Raw genomic sequence first — 24,600 nt, 5'->3', positions numbered from 1 at the left:
TCTTCCATGGCCAGTGCCAAGTTATTTGCTTCTCTATCCATTTTAGCCAATTCCAGCTTGAGCTTCTCAAGCTCCAAATGATGCCTTCTCTCTGCCTGTCGGTCCCTCTGTTCCTCTGGGGTCAGCCCTTTAGAAGAAACACTGCTTCCTCGCATAGAGGCCATCCAGGCAGGTCCTGGTTATTCATCAAATCATCATGCATGCTCTTCACATCCTCATTCACAGCGACATTCTCCCCCGCTGTGTGCTCATCAGCCTCTTTTGCTGCCCACCAGAACCTCAGCACCTTTTGCAGCGCCTCCTTCTAGCCTTCTTGGTGGAGCTTTTGATTGGAAATTTGAACTCCTTTCAAAACTGCTTGAACTGAGCTTCTGTGTAATCCTCCAATTCCTCCAGATCAAACACCACATTTGTAGCAACTGCTAATGGCTCCCCAGACTGAGACATGTTGGTGTATAAGGCTCAAAAAAGCTGTGAAGTTTCAAAAGGCAGGTAGATCCCAAAAAGGATAAAAAAGGGAAAGCAAAACATCCAAGAGAAAAACAGTATATGGTTGTGTAATGGTCTGCAATAAAACAGTAGTGTACACCAATCACTGTATCTCAAGTACAAATACAAGTTCCAGCCTCACCGCTGATCACAATGTTAGAAATGGGCCTCTAGTTGGCAGTCAGTATATCCTGTCTAAGTAGGGACCCTCACTCTATTCAGGGTAAGGAAGATACACAGTTCGGATAACCCCTGCTCACCCTCTGGGTAGCTTGGCACAAGCCGTCATGCTTATCTCAGAGGCAATGTGTAAACTATTTGCACAAATGCATACAGTAAAACAGTGATCCCAAAAGGACAAAAAAGGAAAAGCAAAACATCAACAAAAGGACTTCACACCAGTTTAGAAAAATAGCCAATATTTATATAAATTAAATGACAAAAATCCAACATACACATGCAAAGCTATCAGTTTTTAAAGTAAAAAAAGTCTTAATCCATAGAAATCAATTGATGCATTGTTTTAGCACAAAGTACTTGATATGTGTCAAAAATAAGGCTTCACAGGTGAGCGTGTGTCGGAAAAGCAATCGATGTGTCGGTTCCTTAATCGCAAGTGAGGCCGTGTGCTGATTCTTTCTCCGCCAAGTACGTGATGCGTTGATTCCTTGCAGGAAGGGATGCTTTGTTTTCCAGACAAGCAGCCCTGGGTCTGTGTGATGATGTTGAAGATTTTGATGCCCAGGGACAATGTGTGGAAAATCTGGATGCACAGTAATGATGAATTCTCGCTGAGTTGGAGGTGGGCTGATTTTACTGGTGCTGTGTCGATTTTTCAGACGCAGTGCAGGCACTGCATCAATGTTTCTGCCACTCTGCTCCAGTGTGTAGATTTTCCCTCTGGTTCTGCCAGATTCTCCTTTCAGGGGCCCAGGGTCTGGATGTGGCACCACTTGGCCAGTCAGTGGTCTCAGCAAAAGATGGCAGATGAGGTCTTTGATGTCCCTAAGACTTCTTAACAGGAGGCAAGCTCAGTCCAAGCCTTTGAAGAATCTTCACAAGCAAGATACACAGCAAAGTCCAGTCAGTCTTTGTCCTCTCTAAGGCAGAAACAGCAACTGCAGGCCAATCCAGCAAATCACACAGAGCAAGGGGGCAGTACTCCTCCTCACAGGTCTTCTCCTTGGCACAGGTTCCTCTTGGTCCAGAAGTGTTCTAAAGTTGTGGGGTCAGCAGTCGAATACTTATACTCATTTCTTATAGCTGCGACTGGGAAGCAGAAGCAAAAAGACTGGGGACACCCCGCCAAAGATGCCAGGTCTAACAGTGCGTGAAGAGGTAGACTACGTGAATCGATATGGTCAGCTCATGTAAGGTGACAATCCTAGTCAATTTAGTAGTGGTAGTGCTGTCACAACAGTGACCTCCTTAATTCACTTTAGAAGATTTTTTTCGAGGAGGTCATTCTAATAAACATAATGGAGGGCAGAAATATCATGCACTAAATAATAAAAAATAAAACAGTCAGAAAGTTTGTTTATTCGGGTTTTTCAACATTTTCTTTAGCATATGTCTAGTTAGGGGTGCACAAGAAGATTCAGTGTTTGACTCTTAGGCCCATATTTATACTTATTGAGCGCTGCATATGCTACATTTTGTGATGCAAAATCGGAGCAAATTTACACAATATAATTGTACTTTGTAAGTTTGCGCCGCTTTTTTTGCGTCAAAAAGCGGCGCAAATGCGGCACTAAAAAAGTATAAATATGGGCCTTAGTCTTTAAACTACTACAGATGGGGTGAAATCTTTGCCCAGAAAGTGTTACCACGTGTACGAATTACAAAATAATCAATACTTACACAAAATGAACTGCAGTACGCGGCATGATTTGCCTTTTCTTTGCTGTATAATTTCGTCAACAATGCTTCATAATCTGGGGTCCCCCGCTGTATAACTCAAGTGGCCCGGACTATAACCTAGGCTTTCAAATACTCTGGGAAAAGTATTAAATCCTACATTCTAACTGTTACTGCAAATCCCGCACGATACTAACTATTCTCTCTCAATATTATATTTTAACTTGTCCGATACCGTTCAGTGCATTTGTATGTGTTCTGTTGTATTACACCAGTTTATCATGTCTGATCTTCAATGACAAAACCTAGATGGGGCAGTTATGTCATGTTGGGCACAATCTTCTGTTTCCACCAGAAAACGTAATAATGCTTCGGGTGCAAATTGCGTGTGCTTGCTCCCGCGACCTATGGGTGGTCAGACACACGGCAAGTAGAACACATGTAACCTCGGGATGGGTAATAACATTCACTTTCAGTTTGTTTTTCCCTATGCCAAGCTAGAAATCTGGTGCAAATGACCCACCTCCTAATTACAGGGCGCCTCTCTGCATGCGCAATTTGTATGCTCATAAATCGAGCCCTAAATCTTTTGTTAATATGGTATATATACACGCTATTTGTAAAACTTCAGTTTTGGTTTTGTTCTTACACTGCATTTAATTTCGGCGCTAAATGAAAACACACAAACCACCAGTACAGCTCTGCTTCAACACCGTGTGTGGTGCTTGAATTATAGAAACATATATATGTTATATATATATACTCACCCGCAAACAACCCGTGAAACCCATTTTCAGCAATGATTCCATTTATTGCCCTCCACGTTGATGCAGACTTTTTCTGCGAGCCTTCATGCAATAAAAAGAAATATAATTAAAACAGAGTAACATGCCGTTTATTATGGTGACTGTACAGGTGTAAGTATACCATTTGGTGTATGGTGACCTCGGTGGGCGTCTAATCGTTCAAATTCCATTTACCCGATTATTTGTTTATTTGCACAGTAAGAAAAACGGGCAATAACTGCATCACAACAGGAGCAGTGGAGGTAGGTTTCTGTTTTGTACCACAACTGGACTTGAATAAAGACACACGACTTCCTCGTGACATTGTATTGTTATGACACTCTATAGGTGTACTTCAGGTGCTTATAAGGCTGGCCTTTAACTACCGTACGCCTGCATTCTAGTTTCGGTGTGCGGTGCATGAAACATATTAGGTTTGTGTGTTTTCTTGTATTAGGTGCAAATAGCCCGTTATGCGTCTCTGTAATCCGATAAAACTGACATCGCAGGGATAGAAAAGAACACTAGGCAACGCCAGAGCTTAATTTGTGGGAGAACACATGCCGGTGCTCAAAGCTTTACCAAGAAGGCCGCGGCCAGCACCGGCGCACAATACTAAGGCTGCATAGAATCAACCCCAGGCCACTTTAACAGAATTCAAAGCACTTCCTTCCTCATTCGTGCAGGTTTCTGCTGCCTCCCATTGTGACGGGTTTTCTGTCTTTCTCGTTCTCATTCTTTCTTCTATGTGCGTTTTCCCTCCATTGCTTTGGGAAATGTTGGTTGAGGAAAAATGCCAATTCCAAAAAAATGGATGCTGATGGCCCCCACCGGCTCAAACTAAGCACTGGACAGCGCTTCCTCTAGGAGCTGTAAAAATTGCTCTTTAGAACAGAAAGTGAACACGCCTATTTGCAAGACCGGAGCATACATTATGCATTGACTCATTAATACATTCACAATAGCACTCAGGTAAGTAAGGGGTTCTAAATAAACATGCAAAATAATAATTTAAAAAAAACATTTGTAACAGTGGTTGAATTAGTTCTGGCAGGGTTCATGACCCACCCTAGACATCTGCTGCCTGCTGACCTCCTAGATGCCCTCTGCCCTGCAGCCTTTCTTCCTCTTTGTTGCTGGAAGACATAAGTTGTATTTTTTTCTCTCGGGCTTCTTTTTAAATTCAGTTTTTATAATGCAAGACTACACTACCCCAAGATGACTTAATTTTAAGAAAATTGACATTTCAGTATATAAAAAAAGAGAGGTGATCATTAAAGGACATTAAGCGGCGTGCGTGACTGTATAACAATTCTATGTCAGAAGTGAGGCAATGATTATGCTCTACTTTCTTTCTTCACTCCAGCAGCTTCAATAAGTAACAAACTACCTTTACTTGCAACCCACGGGAAAGGTACTACAGGAAAAACCCTCCACACCCACATCTGTCACAAGGAGCATGCTCACTTCAGACCTCTCAAAGTGAGGGTCGAGTTTGTTCACAGAGAACATGCCTAAAGGGTCTCTAGGGGGTCTGGAGGTCCACTAAATAAGTGCCCCCCCTTGCGCTCCTTTACTTCGTATAGGCCAGTCCAGCTGTCCTGGAGAGCCCTGGAGTGGCCTTCTGGTCATAACAGAGTTTCTAAACTTCAAGGTTGCTTTTGGCCCTTTTCCAAAAGCGGTGCATCTGCTTGTGGAGGGCCAACATGTAGCTGATCGCATCCTAGGGGGGGGTGGTTCCTGAGAGCTTTCTCCCACCCCTCCTTGACAATGTATATAGCCCCCCTAACAGGGTAGCCATGGAGAAGCACAAAGGGACTAAACCCTACCCCTTCTGGGGTACCTCTCTGTAAGCAAAGAGAAGGCATGGCAAGAGGACATCCCACTTAGGCTTCATGGCCCCAGGTAGGCCTGCATTCATGCCCTTCAAGGTCTTGTAGAATCTCTCAAATAGACAATTAGATTGAGGGTGATAGGTGTGGTGAACTTGTAGGTTACACCACACGCATCCCACATGGACTTCATGTATGTAGACATGAAGTTACTGACTCTGTCAAACACTGTCTCTTTGGGGAATCCCACATGGGTAAAGATCACCATCAAGACCCTGGTCACCACAGGTGCAGTCACTATCCTCAGAGGGACTGCCTCTGGGTAGCATGTGGCATGGTCCACCAAGTCCAGGATGAACCTGTTGCCTAGGGCTGTCTTGGGGTCCAATGGACCAATGACGTCAATGCCCACCCTTTCAAAGAGGGTTCCAATGACTGGAAGTGGGATCAGGGGAGCCTTCAGCTTTTTCCCTGACTTCCCACTGGCCTACCAAGTGGGAGAGGACCTGCAAAATGTATTTGAGACTGTCTTCATTTGGGGCTAATAGAAGTGGGTGACAAGCTTGACGAAGGTCTTGCCTTGCCCTAAATGTCCTGCCAGGGGTATGTCATGAACCAAACCCAGGAGGAAGGCCCGATAACACTGGGGGACTACCAGCATACGTGCTGCCCCAGTACCCCGAGCCTTAGACTCACTATGTAACAGATCATTCTCCCAGTAAATCAGGTGATCCCCAGAGGCTTCACCTGCTGCACGAGCTGAGGCCTGTCACCTCAAGCCCTCAAGAGTGGAACACTCTTTTTGTGCTTTGCTGAATTTCTCCCTGGTGGGCCAACCATCAACTTGGCAGCCAGCAAATGGCAATGTCCTCAGAGGTTGGCCGAGGGGCCTTCTCCTCAGGGACCCTGTCAACTTCCACCGTGGGAACATCTGGAACCAGTTTCCCGTACCCCGAGCCCTTCTACTTGGCAGCTGTCTGTGCCATTCTTCCAGGCTCCAGATGCCTTGACTACCCTCCCTGGCCGCCATGGGCCATGTGGACATACAGACCCACTCAGGCAATCCCTTCATCTCCAAGTGAGACCTGAGCTCTTCCTCCCTCTAGGTAGCGTGCTATAGGTCATTGCCTAACAGACAATCTACAGGCATGGCAGGACTCACAGCTACTTTCAGAGTACCAAAGACCCCCCTACTCAAAGCGAACCACAGCCACCGGTAGATGGCTCTCACGATTGTCAGCAACTATGACTTGGTGGCATGTGTCTTCGGTAGGACCTGTTCTGCTGACATTAGCTGATCCTTGACAGTAGTGATACTGGCTCTCATGTGTCGCGCAGAGCCTCCACCCGTTGCCTGTACTTAGAAGTATTGGCAGGCAGGTGAGCTTTTGGCACCATATCTGCATCCCCCAGGGACACTAGGGTTGCCTCTGTCTGTTCCCCAAAGCTGTTAGGGACGACCTCCTTCTCGAGCGCTACACTAGTCAACCTAGGTGTCTGCCCACCAGTGGGGAGCAGTGCCCTCTTTGGACATTTGGATTCATCCTTAGAGTGACCAAACATGGATCACTCTGCACATTGGGGTACAAACCTCCCTATCTTGTGATCAAAGAACCACTTTTCTTAGGATCAGACTGGGACTGGTTACCACAACACCCTTAGGAATTATTTTGGGGACCTTTTAGAGAACACATTTTAAAGTTTTTCTCTCCCCTCTTTCTTATGTTGGGAACCCTGACCACCATTGTGGGTGTCCCCACCATATACTTTTTTGGACACTCTGGTGCTAGTCCAGAGGTCCACCTCCTCAGCAAGCTTCCCAAGCTCAGTCAGCTTACTGTCAACTAGATGCTGGCACAACTCTACAAAACAAATACTGAGCATCTGCTCTCTCAGGATTAAATTGCACATCCCAACATAATCACTTACTTTGCTGCCCCACACCCAGCCGTTCAGTGACTTACTGGAGTAATCTATGAAGTCTACCCAGGATTGGTTGGGGAGCTTGTTACTGTCCCTCGCAATACTTCTCAGGTGCAGTCCAAATTTGGCAATCAAATGGTTTTCAAGGGAGTGCACTTGTTCTACTCCCCAACCTCTAAAGTCAGAAGTATGTCCCTCCCAAGTGTAGGCATGTGTTTCCACAGACCCCCCCCCCCCCCCCCAGTGCTCCTCAGTAACCCCATGAGCCCTCAGTGCAACTTCATAACCAGAAAACCACTTGTCAATGTCATCGGCCACCACATAACTGAGCATCAAACCCTGGGATATACAAACCTTCTCGTCTCTAGCAGGTCCTCCAGGTATGCTGCCACCATCACTGCTGAACTCAGACTGTATAGCTTTGAGGCTCCAGCTCCTTCAAACTCAGTTCAATCTGAGCCCTTGAAGAGCACTTTAGGAGGAAGGCAAAGTCTTTCCAACAGAGCCAGAAGCACCAGGTAACAAGCAAGAAAGCAGCCCTTCAGCAAAGCAGTCCAGATGAGTCCTTTGGGCAGCCAGGCAGTCTCTCTGACAGAGTCTAGGTGTAGGTCCAGAAGTGTCCGATTTGGTGGGATCAGAGACCCAGTTAATATACCCAAAAATGACACTGAAGTGGGGGAAACTTCAAACATTAGCTTTGAAGAGCATTTGCTCCCCTTTCAGCCGAGTCCTGTCTGCTAGGATCCGTGGGGGGTCAGGGGGATTATCAGTCCTTTGCGTGAAGGCAGGCCACGGGCCTTTGATGTAAAACAGAGAGCCCTTCCACCCTTCCTGCCCACGGTAACCCCTTCAGTATGCAGATGTGACTGAGTGTCCTGTGTTTATGGCTGTCTGGGTGGAATACACAAGGGGGACTATCAACTAGCACCGATCAGATGTGGATTGGAGACAGGCTGTAAGGCACAGATGGCAATAAGTGCAGAGAAATGCCCACTTTCTAACACTGGCATTTCTAAAATAGTAATATTAAATCCAACGCCGCTACCAGTAAGAAGGATTTTCTATTACCATTCTGGCAATAATAAACATGACAGGGCTACTCCTTCCAGATCAGATTCTACCACTTAAAAGTATCTGAGGGCAGTTCTAATACTAGTCTATGAGAGCAGCATGCCTCACAGTGGTGGAAAACAATTGGTGAGTTTTTCACTACCTGGACATGTAAAACACATAATTACATGTCCTGCCTTTTACTTACATAGCACCTTACCCTATGGGTTACCTAGGACCTTCCTTAGGGGTGACATATGTAGAAAAAGGGGAGTTTAAGTCTTGGCAAGTAATTTTAAATGCAAATCTGATGTGGCAGTGAAATCGCACACACAGGCCTTGCAATGGCAGGCCTGAGACATGGTTAAGGGTTAACTTATGTGGGTGGCACAAACATGCTTCAGGGCCACTGGTAGCATTTTATTTACAGGCCCTTGGCACATGTAGTGCATTTTACTATGGACTTACAAGTAAATTAAATATGCCAGTTGGGTAGGAACCAATGTTACCATGTTTAGGGGAGAGAGCACATGCACTTTAGCAATGGTCAGGGGTGGTAAAGTGTGCAGAGTCATATAACCAGCAAAAACATGGTCAGAAAAATGGAGGGAGGTAGGCAAAAAGTTGACAGACAACCACAGTAAGGCTGTCCGGTCTAAGAGCGCACAATTGAAAGGGATGGGCTATATGCCTCCTGGTTCTCTGTGAGTGACGCGCCCTTCAGACTGAAGAGCCGTCATCGCCGCCGACCCTGTGCTATGCTGCCCGGGACACCTAGAAGCCTTGTACTTCCCACAGTGATCTGTACTGTTAAAACAAAAAATTCTGCCAGTGGTGCGACGCCCATTTTTATACACGGGTCTGCATTTGGCATTTTTTCTCGATCACTAGTTCTGCACGAGAGCGCTTGTGTACTGCTTCTGCTAGAGGGACCTGGCCCAGGCTTTAGTACCCTGCCCTTCTGAACCTTATAGGGTGTTGAGGCCCCAGGGAAATCCCATTGCGTGTTCCTGGCACACCTAAAACTTTCACTAGTTTTGCCCCAGTACCACAGCGAGAGCACTATGCAGTGCTTCTATATATATATATATATATATATATATATATATATATGCTGGTAACTGCAGTTGCTTATAATGGAGGGTGGATATGTTGAGGAGGAATCCCTCTCAGTCCTTCCCTCAGATGAGGAATTTTGTGAGGCGGTAGATGCCTCAATTCACCAGGCGGTAGCCTCAGCGATTGCTCCAACAGATCTACACCTGTTGCAAATCACTTTCTCTTTCGGTGTACCACTGAACATGGAAGCTAACCCTCCCCAGCCCAAAGGCTCAATCACTGTGCCCTTTTCCTGCCCACCCAAGCGCAAGGATGACAAAGAGATGATTTGAGCGCCTTTGAGTGTTTAAAAAAGGCCTTTCTGACTAGACCATTCTTCGATACTTGAGGGAGAAGATGGCGGCTCCCATGGGGAGTCTAATTATGAAGCAGGCCGCTCAAGGCTGTGGCACCATCTTCTGCACGTACTTTCTCTCACAATGACCTGGAAGGTCCATCTGATATGTTAAATCCAGACAACCCTACACACCCTGGGACTGTGAAATGGGCTCCTTCCACGAAAGTTGCTAAGTATGTAACATAACACATCCGTAAGCCCCTAGGGAAAGAAGTGTGTGCCCGTTTATGTCCCCCCCCTTGTGGACAAAGTAGTTCTCACACTTGACATTGACCCTCGAATGGCCACCTTTTTAGCATGGTATATAAACATCAACAGTTTTGGCAGCCCAAATGCCAACAGGGCAGCAGATCCCATACTGCCACTAGACCCACACAATTGCTTTGGTGGCAACGCTGCCAAACCTAAACCTTGCTTATGCACTTTAAGAAACAGTTCTACAAGGTTTTCTACTCCATTCTTCTTCCTAATGTGTTTGAAGAACGGTGAAGGTGGGGGCTGATGTTTCAACTTTCAGGGGCTATTCACTTAGCTATGGTTCTAGAGATGTTCATGTTTTGGGAAGCTGTGAAGGCACAGTAGGAATCTTCTAGCCCAAATCACTGATTTAATGATTTTGCTACCACAACATGTAGCAGATATTATAATAACTTGCACAATAAAGTATCTTAACTTACCTGTGAATGCCCTGTTTCCTTCACTAAATAAGTAGAGTTTTAGATTCTACTTAGGACACATTTTCAAGCATTATGTTTCTCTCACATTAACTGCTGGATTATAATGGGATTGCGTTGTGCATAGTTTACTGTCAGTGGTGATTCTAGGTGTTAATTTCTCCAGGGTATGGGCTTCACTTTGGACATTGTTCACATTAAGCCCCAAAGGAGGAGTGACTGTAACCAGACGCCCAGCTTGCTGGTTGTTATTTTAACTAAAGGGCTTCACTTTCTACCGATGACTCCATACTCTCCGACTTCTGTCTGTGTGTTTTACAACATGAATAGCAAGAGCACATCCGAGAAGGTGTCAAGAACCTCTTGAAAGTTATTAAACATGTCACTTACAAACATTTGTTTTTTTTATTAGAAAACTCTTTAATCCTTCCTGATGACTAAATGTGTAAATACACCAAGTCACAATGGTCAACCTCTTGCCCTTACTAGAACTAAAATCCTTTTCAAGTTAATGAGGGAAACTCCTATTTCTATGTCAAGTATCTTGAAGATGTAAAAGTCATGGGGCTAACAAATAAACACAAAATTAATTAACCTACAAAGTTTTGGTGTTCTACCATAACACAATTCAAGCACTAACTAGGGTAAGACAAGTAAATGTGGTAGAAAAACTTTACTCAGCTACAATTACCTTTTAACACCAACAAATGAAAAGCAGCCTGGTGCCATACTCCAAAGTAGTTTGGAGTTTAAAGTATGATTTTTGAGGCCTTCCCACTGCAGGGACTTTAGATATCTACCGAAGGAATGTTTGAGGGAAATACATAGCACAAGGATGTTAAATGTTGCCCACTTCTATAATTAAAATACTGATCATGGCCTTGGTCGTGCTGGGTTACGATTACCAAGGGAGGAAGAGAGGAGAGTTGGTATTAGAGCTGTGCAAACATCCTTATTTTTATGGGAGAAGCAGTTGCCCTGTGTGATGCAGGTTTTTGTTTCTACGTGTTTATTAAAAAATGTCCACTTACTTCTGAACACCTCATATTCTCCGACTTCAATCTGTCTTCGTGTTTTCACCACATCAAATGGCAATGTCATAACAGCTGCAATCTAGAACACAAATAAAAACAAACAAATTCACATGTATTGCTAACATGCTGCCAAGTTCAAGTAACCCTAACGCTACTCTCTGTACCCTCTATTGTTTGTTAGTGCTTTGTGCTTCTGTTATACTTCTAACAGTGGAACAGTGCACTGTGGATATGAAGTTAGCCATGAACTGTAAATGAACATGAAAGCATTTAGCTATTTGAATGGCTGAGCCGCACTCCAATAGATCAGAAAGCATTCCTCATGCGCCAGAAAATCAAGTCAATTAAAAGTGATATTCACGTAATACAAGTGTCAGAAAGGATTATCAATGATCGCAGCAAACATTATGGCCCCAGTTGCTTTGCTATTAATCGAGTCCCAAACTCCTCTACGTTTAATTCAAGGGAACACTGTGAGTGCGACAAAGTAGCCACTTTGCATGAGATTCAGATTTATGATGCTGCAGTAACATGTTTGAACTTAAAGCAAAAGTCTCAGCTTGGACAGCCTTTTGCACCTTGTCAGATCAGAGGTGTAAAAGATATAGAAAATGCACCAACTTGCTATTGCATCAGAAAACAGGATTGCAGTAAATATTTGCTTTTGTACCAGGCGACGGAGACTGGGGCATCACTCTGGGAGAGGTCTATATTTTGATGTCTCAAGTTTCAAAAGTGGTCCGTTTCAATCCTACTCCAGTGCCAAGACTTGAGGTCTCAAATCACGTTCAACACACTGATTCAATCTTTCAGTTGTCAGTCCAATTCAGGAAAAAACAAGTAGGCAGGAGGGCTTTCACTTTAGTTCCCTAATCAAGGCATGCCAGAATATTCAAATCATTTGAGACCCTCTATCAGCAGACAGAATACGTTCATCATTATATGTGAGAATAACTAACTCTTTGACTGTGGGTAACCAGACAAAAATATAAAGTGGGACGTATTAGTCAAATGGTCCTCAACTACTAGCAGGCCTGTGCCACTTTGATGCTTGAGCAACTGAACAATAAAATACATTGACACTGTATGCCTAATTGGAACAGGCCAAGGTCTCAACAGCTCCATGGGTTAACTTTGTGAGTCTTGATTTGAGGGCAGACAGGGCATTTTCGGACAAAGTTTTTAACATCAGAAATAAAATATGACACTAAAAATATCTTCTTATTGTTGACAGAGTTTTAGCAGGATTATGAAGCCGGATGACAGTCTGCTGTCTTAAGTGATCTGATGGTAAATCCACAGCTTTGATCATGATACAACAAGCCGCCATTTTCCTGTCTAGTTCCTTGTTCCTTTCCCCGAGCCTCCTTGCCTGTAGACTGACCTTCTGCACATACTTCGGTCAAAAATTAATGCACCTTATTCAAAGAAATGGACACTTCACACAAACTGTTTTCCGGACACGATTAATGGTGGATCTTCAGTTAGTTGATTTTCTTTCGCCAAATGATCTTGTCATTATGTTATAGTATCAGCCTTCCTGTTGATCTTAGAACTTGACTATAACTTGCAAAATCTCACACAATCATAGACAGAGAAAAACAAAGTCCGTAGGAGTTCCCTAGGAATACGTTTCTGGGATGATTTCAAAAGACGGAAATTTATGTGACGTATGTACACTTCTATTGTATGCTTTGACCCAAGAAAATATTGTCTCCATTCTTCAGAAGTTCTCTTGAAGACCAACGGTTTTTTATCAACGATGGTATATTTTAATGCTGGTAAAACATTCTTGGGGAAGTAAGCTAATCCAAATACCTGCCCAGTATTTGGATCTGTTGTTGACAAAACATCTTCCAAAGCATGAGAAAACAAAAACAAAACAAAAAAAGACAAAATTGTGGCACTAGACAAATGTTCCCTCAAAAAGCAAAATAACTGCTCTATTTCTCTTTAACAAACAAAGCTATTCCCTCTTCTAGAAACTTGCTAATTTGTCTTACAGTTTCAGAAAACTCGTGAATGAACCACCAATAGAAGTAGTAGAAAACATAAAAAAGCTCTGAATTCTTTGAACTGAAGTGTGTGTAAGCCATTGCACAATTGCTGCTCCTTTCTTCTCATTCATCTGAGTGCCTTCAGGTGTAATTATTATCCTAAAACCTCTACTGTAGGGGGTGGTGTGAAAAAGTCATTTGTCCATCTTAGCACAAAGATAGTGCTCTCAAACAACTAGCAAGATGCCCACTCCTCAAAGTACCTAAAAGGACGATTTTCCTTAGGGGGTACGTGAAATCATATAACTATTCAGGCAATAGTCACAGTTCAATTGAACGATCCTAGTGGCCCAATCAGTAAAATGATTATGTAAAATCAGCCAGAGCATGCTCAGAATGGCTTTAAAATGCAGGCCGTCATTCAACTCAAAACATATTTTCACATGGTGATTTTCAGAACAAACCAGATAAATAATTTGTACACAAAATCTCAGTAGAAGGTAGAATCGTCCACCTTCTAAGGCAGCACTACTAGAACGTTTGCCTCTTTTGTATGATGTGCAGATAAATGATGGTCCCATTGTACCTCTAACTCTATGAACTCATCACACTTAGTAGGCAGAATGACCACCTGCACCGAGGTGTCTTTCAGCTCACTTTGAAGACCTGGATAAAATAAGGATAGCATTTTTTGCTTCTGGCCAACCAGTCTCAACTACCATTCAACTGAATGTGGTCATATAATACAGTAGCTCTTAAAGGGGTGTTTTAGTTTAGCAACTAATTGTCTAAGGAGGAATTGTGTTACTTTCTATCAAACAGTTTCCTCATCTAAGGAGAGAGTGTGTTACTTTCTATCAAACAGTTTTCTCATCTGATAACAAAAAAGCAGAAAAAATATAAAGCAAAGATGTGTTTCTTTCTACCAGTGCAATACACTGATTAGCTGCATTGCCACTCAAATATTATGGAACATATTTTGGTTTGATACTTTGGGAAGGTCGCACTTTTGCACTGAAAAATTAAACTGATACTGATTAAGGAACAATGCACATTTATTTAACTCTCCAGAGGACCTTTCTTGCGGTCTAAGAGTATAATGGAAGTCAATATAGAATGAGAAAATGCAAAAAACGTCTCTCTCAAAGGAGATGGCGATCCCCAGGAACCAGAGCACATCTTAGTGGCTGTCGGCAAAAGTACTTGACTAACGTGTCTTCTCTGCCTCCTACAAATTAACTATCTACTGTTTAATGGGTGTTAGACTTTTCATCCTTGGCGTGGTCTCCCTTAACTTTTTGCCTCTGTTTCCAAGGTTGTTGATGTGTGCTGGACTCTGATTTTGCTGTTTTTGTAACTCAGGGCACTTTACCACTGCTAACCAGTGCTAAAGTGCAAGTGCTCCTATACAAAATGTGTATATAATTGGTTGATCCATGATTGGCATATTAGATTTATTAGTAAGTCCCTAGCAAAGTGCACTAGAGGTGCCCAGGGCCTGTAAACCAAATGCTACTGGTGGGCCTGCAGCACTGGTTGTGCCACCCACATAAGTAGCTCTGTAATCATGTCTCAGACCTGCCACTGAAGTGCCTGTGTGTGTAGTTTTAAACTGTAAATTCAACTTGGCAAGTGAACCCACTTGCCAAGCATAAACCTTTCCTTTTCTTATATGTAAGGCACCGCTAAGGTAGGCCCTAGGTAGCCCCAAGGGCAGTGTGCAGTGTATGGTTAAGGTAGGACATATAGTAATGTGTTTTATATGTCCTGACAGTGAAAAACTGCTACATTCGTTTTTCACTGTTGCAAAGCCTGTCCTTCTCATAGGTTAACATGGGGGCTACCTTTAAATATGATTAAAGTGTAGATTCCCTGTGGGAGCGGATAGATATGTGGAGTTTGGGGTCTCTGAGCTCACAATTTAAAAATACATCTTTTAGTAAAGTTGATTTTAAGATTGTGTGTTTGAAAATGCTACTTTTAGAAAGTGAGCATTTTCTTGCTTAAACCATTTCTGTGACCCTGCCTGTTTATGGATTCCCTTTCTGGGTCAGTTTGACAGTTGGCTGGTTGCACCTCTCACTAGACAGTGACACAAAGGGAGTTGGGGTGTAGCTTGCATTTCCAGATGAGCCATCTGTGCTAGGAGGGAGGGGAGGAGTGGTCACTCACACTGAAAGGGTTGTGCTTGCCCTCACACAATGCAGTCTCCAACCCCCTGTGTGTGTCTGGGGCCTGGCCTGGGCAAGGCAGGATTTCACAATCAAGAGAGACTTTCCTTTGAAGTAAGCCTACTTCAAAGGGCAAAATGGGTATAAGAAGGGCACCCAAAACCACAGACTTTAGAACACTTCTGGAAACCAAGAGGAACCTCTGCCTGGAGAAGAGCTGAAGAGCTGAGGAAGAAGAGTTGCCCTGCCTGTGGCTGTGCTTTGTGGAGCTATCCTGCAGTTGCTGCTTCTGCCTGTGCTAGAGGACAAAGACTGGACTTTGTGTTGTGTTGCCTTCCTTCTTGTGAAGATCTCCAAGGGCTTGATTTAGAGTGTGCCTCCTGTTGCTTGAAGTTTCAAGGACAGCAAAGACTTCTCTCTGCCAGCACCTGGAGCCTCTGGAGAGACTCCTACTCTGCCAAGTGATGCGGATACAGTTCCGGGGGCCCTGAGAAGAGAAGCTGGCAGACCAAGAGTGAGAAATCGGCGCACAGACGGCTGTGTGGGGAAAAGATCGATTAGACTCCGATCTGCGGCTGAAAAATCGAGGTGCCGCCGGCTTCGCGGCTGAAAATCGACGCTCGCTTGCAACGCGACTAGAAGATAGATGCCCAGGGCTGGAGAAACGACATGCAGCATCGCTGACGGAGGCTGGTGAGATCGCAACCCGCGCTGCATGGTTTTGGGACCTTTGTGCGGCTGAATTTCTGATGCAAACACCACTGGGTGTGTAAAAACGACGCAAGGCCTGCCCGGATCCGAGAGTGCTGACCGGATTGACGTATCGCTCTCCTGTGATACGTCGACGCACGCCGACCCGACTAAAGGAGAAATGACGCAAGGTCTCACTCATGAGTGAAATCAACGCATCGCAAGCCCTTTTTGACACATTCGCCCGTGCAGGGTTACTTTTGATGCACCCAAGGTACATTTTCACGCTAACAACATTGGCGTTGTGTTTAAAATTACATGAAAATTCTTTTAGCATTGTTAGTGATAACTTGACTTGTGTATTGTGGATTTTTATCATTTTGGTCTTGTTTTGTTTAGATAAATATTTTCTATTTCTCTAAACCTGTGTTGTGTCACTTTGTAGTGTTTTCATTAAGTTACTGTGTGTGTTGGTACAAACACTTTACACCTAGCACTCTGAAGTTAAGCCTACTGCTCGTGCCAAGCTACCAAGGGGGTAAGCAGGGGTTAGCTGAGGGTGATTCTCTGTTACCCTGACTAGAGTGAGGGTCCTTGCTTTGGACAGGGGGTAACCTGACTGCCAACCAAAGACCCCATTTCTAACAATGGGTATTCACACTAAGTGGTGTGACATATTTTGTGATTTAACCATACTAACTCCAATAGGAGTAATGCTTTTCCCTTCTCTATCACCTCCAGCAGTGACCACATACACAGGGATATCAGGGCCAGAAACATCAACTGCTGCGCAAGACCATAAAACAAGCCATATAACAGACTACACAGACCTGTCAGACCAGCCCTTTGAGCACTTGCAGATTGCTCTATAGGTCAGTCTGACTCTACTTTACAAATTCACATACAGTTAAATACAGATCATAGCTTCAACAATGCATTTATGTGAATGTACGTCTAAATACGTATGACCAAGATATCAACTTACAGAGCCTGAAACTGCTCCAGCAACAAAACTAATCAAGAAAGTCGGCTCCTGTGTATTGAAGGTCTGGCACAGCACATTCTTCCCATGTTCATAGTTGTACCAGTAGATTGCTGAGGGGGCAGACGGACAGTAAAGGAGATTATCGTGAGAACATAGCATGATCACACTCTGAATGACACTTCCCAGTGATATTTCAGCAATTTAACAAACAACAACTCTGCCAACTGGAAGGGATATCCCAAATTCTTGTTAGACTCAGTGTGCTAATAGGCTTCGATTATGTATACAGACAAGATGGCAGAAATACATGACTAAACAGCTAAGTCTTACGAACTACAAGTGATCTAACAAACTGGCAAGCTGAACGTCAAAATGGCAAAACACTTACAAGCCAATCACACAAGGGAAGCCACCAAAATACATGTCTCCATTATTGTTGTCATAGTGTTCATTCAACTTAAACTCAATAAAACAAAACATTAAATAACATTATGAGTTAAACAGTGATGCAGTACGGTGAAATGGAAATGAATGAATGGTAGGGCGATGTTGTCAAATGGTTCTAGGTCTTTTCAGCGCAGACAGCAGTGACTGGCGTAGGCTATGTGTTTGTAACTGTCCTTCAGTGAAATAGCAATTTAATATCTGTGATTCCAACTCGGACCCCCACCTACCGTCTTCTGGGTAACTGGCACTTTACTCAGGTACTCTCAAGTGTTTTGTGAAAGCAAATCATTTTGAGAAGGCTGGAAGGAGCATACTGCAACCAGGATATATACTAGTCCTTTTATAATCATTTTTGAAACTATATGATGTCGACCCATAATATTTCCAAGAACTCAATCCGGAACCTTGGGAAGCCACAGATTGAAACTCTGGGGCCAACAGTTGCATTCTTTAGAATGGTAACCGTGTTTGTTCTGAATCTAAATATCAAACATACAATTCTGGTGTGATCATTTGAGATTAGTCCAACCCAATATTGGCTCATTGTGAACCCGCTTTTCTACAGCGCAGGTTAGCACGACACTTCTACAGTACCTGCCCAGCTTTTCACATTCTGCTGGACAGTCGGCGAGTTTACCCTACAAGCGAAAGGCTGCGTTTTACTACTTCCCAAGTACCATTAGCACGCGATATGGTATGCCACAATTATGCTTTTAAAATGATCCTCCACATTCAGTGGGTTGAAGAACACCGTATTTTGAAACTGTTCTGTAAAAAAAAAAAAAAAATCTGATTTTTGCCTCCATTTCAACAAAACTTGCAGGAGTCGTGCTGTTCATCAATAATTTTCTGACTGTGCCTCAAAAATGTTGCATGCCAGGATGGCTTAGCAGTAATGAAACCTTTGAACGGCAAATGCAATTCTGGATTGTTACTGCTGATGAAAAAAAACAATCTTTTCAAATCAAAATAGAAAAAGTCACTTCCTCTAAAGGTTCAAATGGGGAAATTTGAAGACACCTCACTATGTACTCAACGATTTTTAATGGATTCCCATGTTTTCTGAAACCTTATTGGTTGTTCACTGGCATCTTTAAACAGAGGTGGCAAAAATTCTAATCCTCTTATCTCAGAAAATCTTGAATTGTATGGTCTAAATCTTTTTATTATTTTGAGACTTACATGGACCATTGTTTACAGCTGGGTGATCAGAAAAGAGCTACGCTTGTGTATCTAATGTAACTTAAAATAACTACCAATAAAACTGAGATTCACTCTCCTCCGTCGCCGCACACCGAAATTTCCTCAAAGTGGTGATTTCAGTTATTTAATAGCAGAGCTCGTAGTCAATGGCCTCACTGAGTCACAATCAGGCGGTCTTAAGACTTAACTAGTGGTACAAGTGTACATGCCTGGGAAATGTCTAAGAGCCTGATTTAGAGTTTGTGGAAGGGTTACTCCATCACAAACGTGACAGATATCCCTTCAGCCGTATTGCAAATGTATCCAATGGCACTTATGATATAGCGAACAGGATATCCGTCACTTTTGTCTCATTGTAATCCATCCACCAATCTCTAAATCAGGTCCTGTGTTTTAAGATATTTAGAGCAGGTAAGCCCTCTTTATTCCCTTGATAAGGTTGTTATAAATTGGAGATAGTCTTCCTTTTTAGGGTCGAGCCTGTGTTGCATGCGCTCGCGCACGCATATCGCAGCGAGACGCTTTAGTTATTAGAAAAGGGCTCAGAACCCTGTCGACGTCACGTCAGTGTGTTTGATTGGATCGTGGGCTTGCCTAGTAAAATCTGCTTGCTTTCATTAGTGGAAGGCATGCACACGTCATGCCTTTTCCGGTGGTCAGCCCTCCTCGAGCGCAGCGACCAAGTACAGAAAACATACGAGGCTCGCTGTTTTCTGTCGGATCATGGACTATTTTTTCTCTATTTTCCTAGCGCGATTTCGCTTGGCAGAAGTCGAGCGCTTTACACAGTTAATTTCACTTTTCCGGGTTACGTACATAAAAGCACTTTTGCCGATAGATGAAAAGTCGGGTTAGGAGTTTACAACGCGATCAGCTCTAACATGAGCAAACGCGAGACCCGTTGCATTGCAAATGCTTGTTTTACCTGAATCTATGTTGAGTAGTGAGAGTTATCTTATCAACAGGTAATGTTTCCCAGAGCTTCATGTCCAGTGTTTTAGTGATGGTGTTGAGGGCTCATCCCAGAGGGCTAGGTTTGCGTGTAATGCCACAATGATGGCGATTGTGAATTGCTTGCCTCTCAGTAATCTAGAAGATCTCTTTTGCATATGGGTGCCCTAGTAGGATCACTGCAGGGTCTCTCACAATCTGGGTCTGAAATACTAACTCCATTTCCTTAAAATGTTCAGCCCAGTACCTAAGTAGCTGTACAATAGGTGAATGAGTTTTCCTGCGTCATTGCAGACTCTCCTCCAAGTGCTGTGTTTTAGTCAAGTCCCATATAGGGAATTGAGACCTGTTTACAATATCAGTATTTTAAAGCTTTGTAATTTCACATAGCATGTGGAAATTAGGGTTTTCTCATGTATTTTCCCAGCTAAAGTTGGTGGTGTGTTTTCCTAGTTTATCCTCCCATCTCCTCTGACCAGGTATTTTAACAGTCGGCATGGGACCATGGGAAATATATATATTGCTGATATCCCATGTTTATTGTGAGTACTGTCTTTCAGCCGTGCTTGAAAATGTGTGAGATGTCGTGATGCTTCATTTTTGGTTGTGCGATGAAGAGCCCAATGTGTAACTTGCATGTATGAACATAGCTCAGTTTGTGAGAAATACTATTGGTTCTTTAGCTTCTCAACTGTTTTAATCTCTCAGTTTCTAGACAGCGAGCACACAAATACACACCTCTTGTCACTTCAATGTTGGAAGTGAATGCGGATGGGAAGGAGATCAATCCCAAATGAACAGCTACTCTGTCCCATACTGTCAGCATCTCCCAGATTACTGGGGTGAATAAAATCCCCAAATTATCTGGGAGCGTTTTAACAAGGCACCTGCCACACAGGATTAGCTGCTCTTAGGTAATCAATACACCACCGCTGGATATCCGTCCTGCTTTTTCCTATTTTATCAGATATCTAAGACAGGTGGCTTGACAGTATTCAAACACGCTGGGAAGTGACAGTCTCCCCGGGGAGATCAGGCAATACACTGATAGAGTCGCTATTCTGGAAGTTTTCCATTGACAAATAAATGTGTTGATCATAGTATGAAGTCGTTTAACCTCTATCTTAGGGGCCGCCGAATAAATATTTGGGAACAAGTATATAGTATCTAAGGGGGCGAAATGTTCATTTTGAGTTTGGCTGTTCTTCCAACTCATTAGAAATATTTATTCTTCTGATTCAGTTCTTCCTGCCTAATGCCTTTTAAAAGGCAGGCATAGTTAATAGAGACCCTTTGACTGTGTCTGTCTTCAACTGCTAATTCACCATTAGCAGGCAGAACTTGCTTAACTCCATGTGTGTTTATGCTGCCCTCAACTGGGCTGCTAAAGCACTGCACACTTTGTTCCTCGCATGGGAGCACGTCCCTAGGATTTTGCACCATAGTTTCTTAAATGTGGTTTGCTTATGATTAGCCTCCATTTCCTGTAATTGTAGATCTAAATATACTCTTGTTTCCCTTCTAGATTTATTATACAGTGCAGCTCCTCAAATGAGTGTTCCACTTTTTGAGTATCTTAAGGATGTAGATGGTGTTACTTTATTTGCAATATTATGAGAAGGAGTTTCAAAGCCACCAGTCTTTTTCTAAAACAGTCCTCCAATCTACCCACAGAGCTGATGACAGTGCTACCCAAGCTGATAGTCATAACAATCATAGGGCTTGCAGTGACAGTTGAAGGTACATATGAAGATTGTGGAATTCTGCAGATATATTATGGATTTTCGACCAGTTTTCACAGGAAAGTCTCCAGAGACAAAAGTGCGTCATAACGGAGCTTGCACCCTCTCCCACTGTATACTCCAGAGCAACCTCAGGAAGAGAGGAATGTGAAGAAATGCACACAGGTTAAATGATGGTCTCTTGATTGAATGTGCATGTGCTGCCCATGGTTTCACCCACTGAGTTTGTGAGCACAAGTCTAGCAGGTGAGCATTTGTACTGGATGCGAAAAGATTCATCCATGGATTCGTCAGATGATTTGTCAAGAACTTAAATACTTCAGGTGAAGGTGGAAGTCCACTGAGAAATGAAATTCTCAAAACAATTTGATGAAGGGGTTGTTTCTACTGGCAGCTGTTTCTCCTGAATTCTGTTGCCCCCAAATATAGCCTCGGAGCGTATGTGACTGGCATCTGTTGTTATCACTGTTGGAAGTAGAAGTAAGAGAGGAATTCCCTTTAGCAAATTGGAATCTACCAAATCACCTCTTGTCGCAAAGAATCTGTGACTGGGATTAAGACACATCCTCACTGGCTACCAGTGCTGTAACAAATGATGAATGAGTGAGTGACTTCAGACCCGAGGAACTACACTTGAGATCGATGAGCTTTTAAAGGTGATTGCATAGTCCCATATTCTAATTGCTCTCTTACGAGGAATACTTTCCTATGGTTTGTAAGGAAATGTGCTCATATGAACCCTGTGAACTGCACTGGGCTTAGCAGGTTCTCCCACTTATCTCAGTAACACATTTGTAGGAAATAGGCAGGCAGACCTATGCTCTTTATAAATTAATGCCTCGCTTATGGTGAGATTTCAAAGGACGCACAGTTTCACATTGCATCTCTACAGGTAACACTCCTGACAGTTAGCAGATTTCCCTCTCTCCAGATGACCTACAAGACCTAGTGGACAGGGGAGTAGCTGCCGCTTTTGAATCTCAGAGGAAAAACATATAGGGCCAGATGTATCAAGCCTTTTTGCATTCGCAAAAAGTGCGAATGCCCGTTTGCGAATGCAAAAAGGCCTTGCAGAATGTATGAAAGGCATTCTGAACGCAATTTAAAGGAATCGCTAAAATAGCGATTCCTTGAAATTGCGAGCTCGTTTAGAGAATCGCAATATGCGATTCTCTAAATACCATGTGTAAATTTTAAAAATGCCCTTTTGGGATGTGTGCACCTTACATGTCTTCCAAAATTGTTTTGGGGTGCAGCAGAGGAGGCCTTAGGCCCCCAGCACCCTGGAGTTTGCATTTCCCAAATTGCAAATTCCAGTTTGGAATTAGCAATTTGGGAAATGCAGAAAATTCACAAATATGGTCCGACAGGACCACAGGTGCGAATGGAGGCTGTATCGCAATTTGCGATTCGGTAATAGCATTTGGGATTTTTAAGAAATCGCTATTACCAAATCGCAAATATAATACATAGCATTTTGCGACTCAGAAATAGCAATTTCTTAAAAATCGCTATTTCCGAATCGCAAAAGGCTTTTTTGATACATCTGGTACATAGTGTAGCCTTGATACTAATGAAGCTGAGCCACAAAAAGGAAAAGAGAAATACTGGATTTTCCTTTAAACCTCAATAACGCTGACCCGGTTGACTTCTTTGAAACATACGGGCCAAGCACTGCACATGCTTTACCTCTTCAAAATACAGTCAGAAATATACTGCTTAGGGAATGGAAAGTAATCAATAAAACTGTTTTTCTCACATTTCCAAACAAACTATTCCAGTTATTTGGAAACACAGTTTCCCCAGTCTGTGTAAGTCATTTCTTTACTTGCAAGCATGTCGTCTTCTGTGGCCGCTGAATGATCTCGTGCACAAAAAGGTGAAAGGTTCTCTAAAAATGCTTATTTATGTTGACACGAACTTGTCTATCTGCTTAGAAATCAGTGCTCCACATGCTTATGTATCATTAAAAGATTTTATAACTCCCTCTGATGGTTTCCAAAATTGAGATGACTGATTTGATCTTTTGAGAACAATGGAGTTAATGGTGTGATTTTTCCCCAGCACTCAATGCCCTGCCCAGTGCTTGGGCTACCAAGGCCAGGCTGGCAAGGAAAGAAGCGCAGAGTTTGGCACGTCTCTGTAGTAGAGCCTGTACTCAATAAATAAAACAATCTTACCTGTGTTTTGCTTTTTGGGAGGAAGGGTTGAGTTCAATAGCCAAATAAAATAATGAAGAAATACTAGAAAAATAAGAAGTAAGTTAAAGCACGTAGGCAATAAGGAAAACGTAAAGTATGCCTGTCTCCGGAGGAAGTCTTCCCTTATTTATTAAAGACCTTAACAAAAAAGATGGGATCTAGCGTGAGATGACAAACTTCTGGATTTCAAGCATTAATTCTTTACAATATGACAGAGTAAGAACCTGTGTGTATAAAAGCAGTTTGTATGCAGACTGTGGCCCGTCAAACTCGTACCGCCATCAGGCCGCATGTGCGGCCAGAACACCGCCGGACTTATTAGGAGTTTACTGCAGGACCGGCCTGCGGTGAACAGGGCCTTAACATTGATGCCTGCTCGTAATCAGGCCGGCGCCAATGTGGCGGTGCGGCGGGTGCAGCAGCACCTGTCGCGCTTTCCAAAGTGTGACCGGACCGGACTGTCCATGGGTCCCCCTGCCCCCTTTCCGTCAGCCTTTGCATGGCGGGGCCACCGCCATGCAAAGGCTGGCGGAAAGGGAACTCGTAATCCCCAGGGTAGCACTGCCCTGGTGGATTACAACTGCCGAGACCACCAGGCTGTCGACTGGCAGCAACCTGGTGGTGCAGGCGCTTTCTCCACGGTCGTAATGTCACGGTCGGACCAGCACTTTGGCACGACCATGACCCTGGCGGTCTGATGACCATCAGGTTCATAATGAGGTCCTGTAGTGGCTTAAGGTATGCATTCCAAACCAGGCCAGATTAGGTTCGGAAGTGGAAGGATTTACCTCCCTAAATTTGTAAGCAAATTAAATACCTAGGGAGTAAAAATTAAATTTATATTCCTCATATGAGTATTTTTAGGCTTATAAAATACAACAATATTTTGACACAAGTATTTTGTAATCTAAACCATGTTTTATTTGTAGATATAAATTCAAAAGAATATAAAGATAACAGTTTTTTGCAATAAAAGAGAATGAGATCAGGTTTCAGCAATAATAGAGCATCTTCCCATAGGACATCATCAATAATGTCAATGAGCTGGACATATTAGCAAGTTACAGGAAGCAGAAGCTTAGTCACCTTTCTGTTTATAATGATAGTGCCTTA

General features: G+C 43.3%; 1 protein-coding gene across 2 annotated transcripts in view; it reads right to left on the bottom strand.

The window, feature by feature from the left end:
• The window catches only part of SLC25A40 (solute carrier family 25 member 40), a 218,394-nt gene that overhangs the window by 30,817 nt on the left and 162,977 nt on the right, over nt 1–24,600 (bottom strand). For both annotated transcript variants that reach the window (XM_069211568.1, XM_069211569.1), the window contains exons 8-10: nt 16,944–17,053; nt 11,098–11,179; nt 3,114–3,194 (exon numbers count right to left, since the gene is read on the bottom strand). In XM_069211568.1, the coding sequence (XP_069067669.1) occupies nt 3,114–3,194; nt 11,098–11,179; nt 16,944–17,053 (273 nt within the window). The remainder of the gene's footprint in view (nt 1–3,113; nt 3,195–11,097; nt 11,180–16,943; nt 17,054–24,600) is intronic.

This window comes from Pleurodeles waltl, chromosome 10, assembly GCF_031143425.1.
Source record: "Pleurodeles waltl isolate 20211129_DDA chromosome 10, aPleWal1.hap1.20221129, whole genome shotgun sequence".
Classification (NCBI taxonomy): Eukaryota; Metazoa; Chordata; class Amphibia; order Caudata; family Salamandridae; genus Pleurodeles; species Pleurodeles waltl.
This window is presented reverse-complemented; position numbering and strand designations above follow the sequence as displayed.